Below are 8,914 nucleotides of genomic sequence, written 5' to 3' on the forward strand. Positions count from 1 at the left end.
GCATGGTATTTTAGAGATCCATGTAGGGATAGTTGGTAGCTCTTTATTATTAAAGCCACTGCAAATGTCAGTAATGCGACAATGACTTGAAGAGAAACAAACACATCTCACGTGTTCGATTGTTTTCTAAGTTGAAGTGAAAGTCCAAGGCCACCAACTGCATATTTGGATCCACATCAGTCCAGGTCCAAGACTGCCAACTACATGTTTGGATTCATATCCACCAACAAAGTTATAAAAGTAGCTATGCTCAAATTTGATGACTAGACGGTTGCTAGTTGGTGCTTTCTTTTTCACGAGGATGAAACACATATTTGTTGCTAGACAATTTTTAAGGTTTGTAAATATTCCAAAACTTATTTATACGGGTGTTAGAATAGTTACAACATGTATTGAGAGTTTACATCAATTTAAAGAAGTTGCAAGGTTACGTTAGGAGGGATAAGATTTTTGGTCATCTTAACTCAGTTGATGTTGAATTTGTTCATTTGTTCTGCAAGATTTTGATAAGTTCATTTGTTCATCTTAACTCAGTTGATTTTTGAGAAGATTCCAGAAATAATATTGGAGCTACCTCCGTCCTTAAACACATGATATTATTGGCATTTTATGCAAATTGGACAACAATATCTATTTGATTAATTAGTTTGGTAAGTTGAAATGAGCATCTCATTAGATCTAACATCAAAACTATATCCATTTGCACAAATACCGTAGAAAAGACGAAGGTCAAATGAAAAAAGAGATAATGATGGCATGTATTTAAGATCAGAGGCAGTACCATTTACGATCCTAGGATCATTAACGGGTTGTCCTGGCCCCATGCTCCAGTGACACAGCCGGCAAACCACTCCTCCCCAGCGAGCCTTTCACACCATCGCTTCCGTAGACCACGCCCAAACACCAGTACCACCACCACACATCTCGAGGCGCATCGGACGGCACAGTATCCGCCTCACGGTACACCGGGCGCACCCGCAGCCACCACCCCGAGTCGCCGCCGCGTCTCCGCCGGTCGAAGCCCGCGAAGGGTCAGCGCTATAAATATCCGACCTCGCCGGAACCCTACCCTTTGAGAGCTCCCTTCTCCGCCCCTACCCAAGCTCTCCCCTGTATCCCACCCGCCGCCGCTGCTGCTAGGGAGCTTCCATCCGCGCGCCTACAACGAGAGCTAGCAGCAGCAAGCGGTCGCTATCGTGCCGCTCCGGGCCGTGCCAGTGTTCCCAAACCCTAACCCCGATGCCGCAGATGGAGGGGGCCGCCGACCAGATCGCCGCCGGCTGGTTCACCGCTGACTCGGCGGCCGAGCGGCCGGGGGGGCTGCCGAGGAGCGGCTCGTCCAGCCGCCTCAACGCGCAGGCGCCGGAGTTCGTGCCACGGGGCCCGCCGTCGCCGGCGCCGCCCGCGGTTGTGGTGCCGCCACCGCCCCAGGTGATCCGAGTGTTCGCCGCGCCTCCACCGCCGCCGCGCGCGGCCTTCTTCGCGCCGCCCCCGCCCCGGCCGTTCGAGTACTACGCGCCAGTGGGGGGACGCGGCGGATTTACCACCAAGGAGCAGCAGGTGCCGGAGCCAGAGCCGGATGCGGAGCTGCTCCCTCCCGCGGCGAAGGCGGAACAGGCGGTGGACGGGCTCGAGGACGAGGTGGTGCACAAGATCACCAAGCAGGTGGGTGTTGTTTTTCCGGTTGTTATGTTTAGATCAAAGGCAAATATTATTAGTATATTTCGTCGATTTGAAAACATAGGCTGGCATTCTGTTGACCAAAAAAAAATTCGTCTTTGGGTCAAGACTTAGTCAAGTGCTAAAATGATTCTGTGTTTAGGACCAGCAATATATATGGCTTTATGCTAATTTGAGCATGCTAGAAATTTGTTGGTGTATTTGGTCAATACTCCAATTTTATCCAGGGGGAAACACTAGCAACCGAGGTATTGCAGTGTTGAGGTGTACTGGCCATCTGGCCAAGTTGTGTGAGAATCTGAGATCATGCGTTTGGCTAATGAACTGAGCACTCTGAACATTCATGCTAGTTTTGACTGCAAGTGATTTCGTTTGGTTTTTTAGTGTATCAGTATTTTTCTTCAGACAGTATCAATTAGGTTGTAAACTTATGAAGTCAGCTGTTCCTTGTTGTAAGGTACATTATAGTCTAGGGAGTCATTCGCTCCTAGCATCTATCTGCAGAAAATTGATCTACTTCTCTGTTTGTTACTATAGTCAAGTACGTCTCAGAATATTTCAGGAAAAATATGTATGTCTCATGGAGCTATTTGTAGTGGTAAAGATCAGGACATGGAGCAGCGATAGTGCTCTTTACTTGTTTTAGGACAGCATTTTCCTTCTTTCCCTTTTGTTTTTATTTGTATGTTTCATTAACTACGGGTGCAATTTCTGTATTGCATTTTTGTAGGTGGAGTACTATTTTAGTGATATAAACTTGGCTACCACAGAACATTTGATGAGATTCATCACCAAAGATCCTGAGGGATACGGTGAGTTTTATATTTGTATTTTAAAAGTAAACTTCATATTTGGATAGTTGAATCTGCATGTTTCTATTGGTGTTTGTGCCACTAATCTACATTTTTTAAAAACGGGGGCAGACATTTTTTAAGCTAAATTTAAGACAACCTTACGTAATGCCTTTCCTTGTTTTTATAAGTTTTTCCTTTTTGCTGGTGCCTTGTGTTGGGTTTCATCTCTAGCTTACCCTATCTTGCTTGGGACGAAAAGGTCCTTGTTATCATTGTATGACTACATAACTATGTTACTTTTTCTATAGTTTGTATAGGCAAGCCACAAAAATAGAAAAATAGTACCTGGTATTGTTGTGATAATAGTGATGCTCTTGTACTTACTGGTTACTAAGGCTGAGGCTCCCCGTCCCAGCCCCTGCGTGTTTGGTTTGTAGGAATCTTGTTTTGACTCTCCAGCTAAAGCAGTCATTGTATGTTATGTTTTCCCCACTACTAATTTTCTTGTAAATTGCAGTGCCAATATCAGTTATTGCTGGCTTCAAGAAAGTAAAAGCTTCTGTGCGTAACAACTTCATGCTTGCAGAAGCTCTCCGAACCTCATCAAAACTTGTAAGTTTCTCCATGCCGAACTGTCCCGTGAATCCATTGTTCTTGATCTTCTGATTTCAACTAAGTGCTTAATAGTTAATACCTGCTAGATTTTGTAGCAAAGCATATTTATATTTGCTTACATACTTCGCATTGTAGGTTGTAAGTGATGATGGAAAAAGGGTCAAACGTCAAGAGCCATTTACTGAATCTGATTTGCAGGAGCTTAAGGTATTAATGGATTTCTCTGTACTGTATATTTTATTTCATAAATTTGAGATTTTACATTGATCCATTGTTTCCTCTCTTGTAGTCCCGAATTGTTGTTGCAGAAAATCTTCCCGGTGATCCTTCCTACCAGAATCTTAAGAAGATATTTTCAGCTGTTGGCAGGTATGGTCATTGCAACATGCCAGCACCTTTTTTTTGCCTTCCCAGGATCATTGAAAAAGTAATAGTTTTGTCATGTTCCAGTGTGATTTCAATCCGTACTTGCTATCCTCAGACTCCAAATGGCTCTGGTCCTGCAACTAATAGATCTGCCAAGCTAGATATGCTTTTTAGTAACAAGGTAACTGCAATTTCACTGCTTAAGTACTATCTGTGGATACTAGTTATCTTACATAGTCCTTGATTGTGTCTTATTGCTAGTATCCAGCAGCTGCAAAAAGTAACATGCAAAGCATACTATATTGGCATAGTTTTATGCTTTGAAGCCCCAAGGATTTAGTTTTGACAGAAAAAACTGTTCCTTCAAATCTTATAACATCAGGCATATTTATATTAGAGTAAAATACACCAGCGGTCCCTGAACTTGTCTTGTGGTATCATTTGGGTCCCTAAATTCTCAAAATGCATTTTCAGGTCCCTAAACTTGTCTCAAGGCGTTATCTAGGTCCACAAACTCTCAAAGTGCATATTTAGGCCCCAAACTTGCCCTTGGGTTTCATCCGGGTCTCTAAACTCTCAAAATACATTTTCAAATCTTAAAACTTGTCACATGTCGCTGATGGCAATGCTTCCTTCTTGCTTGTTACCTTCACAACCACCTTATGCTAGTGATCACACATTTGTTGCTTGGCACTAGATTGGGGATCTCAAAATGCACTTTGAGAGTTTAATGACTTGGATGACACACTGAGACAAGTTGGGGGACCTGAAAATGTGTTTTGAGAGTTTAGGGACCCTGATGGCATCTTGAGACAAGCTAATGGACCTGAAAATGCATTTTGAAAGTTTAGGTACATAGATGAAACCCCATGACAAGTTTAGGGACCGCCCGTATATTTTACTATATATTATGAAACTTTGTTTGCCAGATTAAGATCATAATCTCATCTCAAAGAGAACTTCTATTACTATGTTTGCTGAAAGAAATATTTTAGCATTGGCTACAAATATGAACATGTTATCCAATCCCCAACTACTCTGTCGTCTACAATCCTTTTTTTTTTTTTGTTTCCTCCCAGGCTCTATGCTAGCCATTCCCACTGTTTCGTTCTTCAGTTAATTTATTATTCTACAAATTAATATTGATACTTACAGTTGGAAGTTTTAAGCTTCTGTATGAAGTTCAGTATTTGTGTCTGTAAGGTATCTCTCCATGGTGGTATGACTCTGGAATAGGAAGGAATTCTTTTCCTCTTTTTTGCTGTTCATATCGCGACTCTTTGAGTGTACTCAATAGTTATGTTGCATGCATATTTGTATTAGCGCTTCCTCGTTGGTTTACTAATGAACTACTAAATCTTTTCCTTGAAAACAGTTGCATGCTTTTGTGGAGTACGAGACACCTGAGGATGCTGAGAAGGCAGTATGTATCAGTTTGGATTGCTTGCAGCAGTACCTTTGCAGTGTACACCTAGTTCTGACATTTGGTTGGCTTCATGCAGATTGTGGCGCTTAGTGATGAGGAAAACTGGAGAAATGGACTTAGAGTCCGCTTGCTGAATACTTGCTCGGTAACCAGTTCAGCAGTTTCTTTTGATAATTGGGCTCCTTGCATTTCTCATTTGGTGCATCTCACGAGCTAAAATCAGTGACTATTTGTTGTCTTGACGATTGACCTGCTTTCCTGTCCGTGCTCATTGGAGTCTTAGCTTGCCATTTGTAACCTTTTATGATTTTATGCCCTACATGAAATCCGTATTTGCATCCTGGATTGCTGTTCAGTTATCAAGAAGTTTGAAACTTCTGTTCCACTTCTGGTACACTTAATCTATGCGACTTTCTTGGATTTAGGCAAAGGGGGCAGGCAAAGGGAAAAATGGAACACACGGAACTGATGGAAATGGTGAGGAGGATGTCTCCACTTCGAACCAATCAAATGAGAGACAGTCTGAAGAAACCTCTCAACTGTTAGATGTCTTGCCAGATCACTTGGTAAGAGCCTATTGTTATGTTCTTTTTCCTGAACCCTAAAACAGCAGAGAACAAAAAGGAACTTGGCCCGAATTATGTACTGATAAGTGTAGGACCGACTCATGACCAGTAGATGAAAAGAAGGATCAAAGTATGATTTTGTTCTCACTTTATATATCTGATGAAGATTATAGACAATTTTGGGCTATTTAGCTTAGTTACATGAACTACATGTACAGTTATGAGAAACCTATGCTGAATTTAGATAATCTTTGCTGCTTGTGATTTTTTTTAAGTAAACTGCTTGTGATTTTTTCCCATGGGTTTTCTTCATGAATCAAACTGCTCTATGGACTAGATTCCGGTTGCCTGTCTAGTGCCTACAGTTCCCTTGGATGTACTGGTGATAGTACATCTTCATTTGCTTTTGTAAAAAATGTTTGCCTTGATAGCATCTTGTGCTATTTTTAGTCATCATTGACCCTCTCATCCACTCAGTTCATGTATGCTTACGCTTTATGCTTTATCCTTGTACAATAGTAGAGAGAATAACTTCACCTGACACTTTAAATTTACAGTTTGACGAGACCTTCAATGACAAGGAAGTTCCGAAACGCGGCAAAGGGCGAGGTCGCGGTGGCAGAGGGCGCGGGCGTGGCAACAACCAGTACAACAATTACCACCACAGCAACAACCAGCACCACCAGAACCACCAGCCACACTACAATCACCACGGCAACAACCACCAAGGTGGCAACCGCGGCGGCGCCCACCCGGTTGGAACTCCGCCGCACAACCTAATGAGCAAGCCCGAGCAGCACCAGCAGCTGCCGATTGGGGCCAGCAAGCTTCCTCCGGGTCCCCGCATGCCTGATGGTACCCGGGGTTTCACCATGGGCAGAGGGAAGCCTCAAGCTGTGCTACCAGGTCTGTGCGCGGTTGGCGAGGCTTAGTGTTGGTGGTGAGTGAGAGGCATGCTTATTGCTGCTCTTGTGTTTGTATATCTTATTATGGTGTGGGGATTTCTGTGTCAAGATTTGTTCCCAGATGGATGCGTGCGCTAGTGTTTGGACAGAGTCTTGTGGACGGTGAAGTCGGTGTTATGTACGTCTAAACAAGTTACCATCTCCTTGTAGTTGTCTCTGATTGGTCACTTTGGGGGGGGGGGGGGGGGGGGGGGGGGGGGGGGGGGGGGCGCAACGGATCATCGTCAGTTATGCGGGTGCGCTGGGCATCTGCAGCACGATGGTTATGCTCGAGGGTCCTTGAAGAGGCTTCGAGAGAACATAAAATATTACTCCGTTTCGAATCCAAATCCAAATTATAGGTTGATTTATAAATTTTATTATGCACTTATATAGACATAAAAGTCAAAACGACCTTGGGACGGAGTAATTTGATGGCCGTAGCCGGCTTTAGGATATTCCGGCGGTGAGTTCGACTACAGAAGTTTTTTTTTTATGCGAGTAAGTTCGACTACAGAAGTTCTGTAAAGAGCTTTAGCTGTAGAGGCAGTAGAGGATGGCTTATTACCGGCTTATGCATCGTGAGCTCTAGTGGTTTCGTACAAGCACACCGGGAACGGGAAGGACATGCAGTGTATAGCTGGTCATATGGGCTTGGCTAAAGGGCCAGCATGAGGCCCGATCGATTTGGCTCGGTCCAAGCATGGCCTTGCCCAGGGGCCATCGTGCCTGGGCTGACAAAGCCCGGTATGCCAGGCTGTGCTTGGGCCACTATCGAAGCACGCTGGCGAAGAACCTGTTTAATTGGCTGGCCCGATTGGCCCGCCGTAGCTTCCCCTACAGCCCACCCATATAAAATCTAGTCCATATCATATACATATTTGCGAATGTGATGTATACATGAGATGAAAATTTGTGGGAATGTAATGAACTTGTGATGTGTGATGTATATATGAGATGAGCTTGTGATGAACACGTGATGGACGGGATGGGCTGATGGACGGCGGGCTGACGGCTTGGCCCGGCATGGTTATGTTGTAATACCTCCGGCCCTTCTTGAGTGAGGGAAGGAACTGATTTCCGACTTCCTCCTAGCTGAGTATGGATGCTGAAGTTAGATGGCGAAGGCTACTTGTTCCTCGGCGTGTTAATCATGTGCATCAATTGCTAATCACATGCATGCATAAATGCATCTAACAATAATAGCTAATATAATTAAAAAGGTATAAATATGAAAAATATGGTCCTTGCGGCTAAAATATTGTTCTTAATGTCAAACTATCATTAGTGAACCATGATCAACTTTACAAAAAGAAACAAACTCGAATTCCAATCTAAATGCATAAAAAACAGGAAATGCCAAGTGTTGGAAATTCTAAAACTAGCTGTATTTGAGTGCTATTTAAAATTACTTTTCATAAACATTCAACTTTTGGTCAATACAAAACTTGTAGTCCTTTCTATATACTTTCTAGTAGATATGATCTTGATGTGTGAAGTCTTAGTTTAGTTACTCAAAACTTTGAGTCAAACTCCAGTCAAACCCATGTTTTTAGCCTCAAACCAAAATCTGCCGAAGTCTTTAATTGCTGTGAGTTTTTCAAAAGTTTGAAGCCCTAAATCTATATTTTTTGCATGATAACCTCCAGTACCTTGAGCGATAATGGATAGTCCTATGTCTATACTACACATTAGTGGTGTTGTGGGTCAAAGATTTGAACCCTACATAATTTTAAATTCGAGCCAAAGTCGACCAAATTGGAGATGAACATGAACTCCGAAAATTTCAGTTATGGCTGAAATTTGCCAAATTCTGCGCTTCTCTAACTCTCAAACCATGTAAAATCTCACCGGAGTATACAAGAAATATTCATCGTTGATCCCTCTACAACTTTTAGTTTGAAATTTTTGAACGTTTCAATGCGAAATCGCGAGTAATTTCGAGGTGAAAACGTTGACTTCCTCGGCTCGGCTGAGCTCTGAACCGGCCGGCCGTCCCCAACACCGTCAGGCGCCGCGCGCCACGCGGCCGGCGATGCGGGGCCACCGCCCCTCGCCGCCTATCGACGTGCAGATCGGCCCGCGGTGGTCGGGGAGCCCTCCTCATACATCGGCGCCAAGCACCGGTCGTTCCCTGCCTCTCTTCCTCCCCCATTCTTCTCATCCTCCATTCGCACGCCGTGCCGAGCCTCACCTTCGCCGGCAAAATCCGGCAAGCTCCGTCCACGTCCCACAAATCTCCAGCTCCCGTTCTCTTTCACCCCCTTAGCTACTCCGACGACCCCTCCCAAGCTCCGGCCTAGCTCATCTCCGCCGGGAATCAGAAATCCCGCGGCCGCCGTGCTCACTCCACCGCCACACCTACCAGGCTACCCCACCGTCGACGGCGCCCCTCCGGCCATCCTCCACCCGAACCAAACCACCAGGTAAGCTCCCCGTAGCCTCGCATTGCCCGTGCGCTCGCTCCCCGTCTCGCACCGCCGCTCGCCGCCGGCATGCTCCGTCGTGCGTCCGTGCATGACA

General features: G+C 44.6%; 1 protein-coding gene across 1 annotated transcript; it reads left to right on the forward strand.

The window, feature by feature from the left end:
- The first annotated feature begins 1,074 nt into the window (after positions 1–1,074).
- Positions 1,075–6,555, forward strand: LOC117850759 (la-related protein 6B). Its single transcript, XM_034732621.2, has 10 exons — positions 1,075–1,665; positions 2,411–2,492; positions 2,992–3,086; positions 3,225–3,296; positions 3,379–3,458; positions 3,540–3,636; positions 4,831–4,878; positions 4,958–5,026; positions 5,307–5,447; positions 6,005–6,555. The coding sequence occupies exons 1-10, from the start codon at positions 1,240–1,242 to the stop codon at positions 6,377–6,379; spliced, it is 1,485 nt and encodes a 494-aa protein (XP_034588512.1). The 5' UTR covers positions 1,075–1,239; the 3' UTR covers positions 6,380–6,555.
- Positions 6,556–8,914: the final 2,359 nt, after the last annotated feature.

This window comes from Setaria viridis, chromosome 3 (genome assembly GCF_005286985.2).
Source record: "Setaria viridis chromosome 3, Setaria_viridis_v4.0, whole genome shotgun sequence".
Classification (NCBI taxonomy): domain Eukaryota; kingdom Viridiplantae; phylum Streptophyta; class Magnoliopsida; order Poales; family Poaceae; genus Setaria; species Setaria viridis.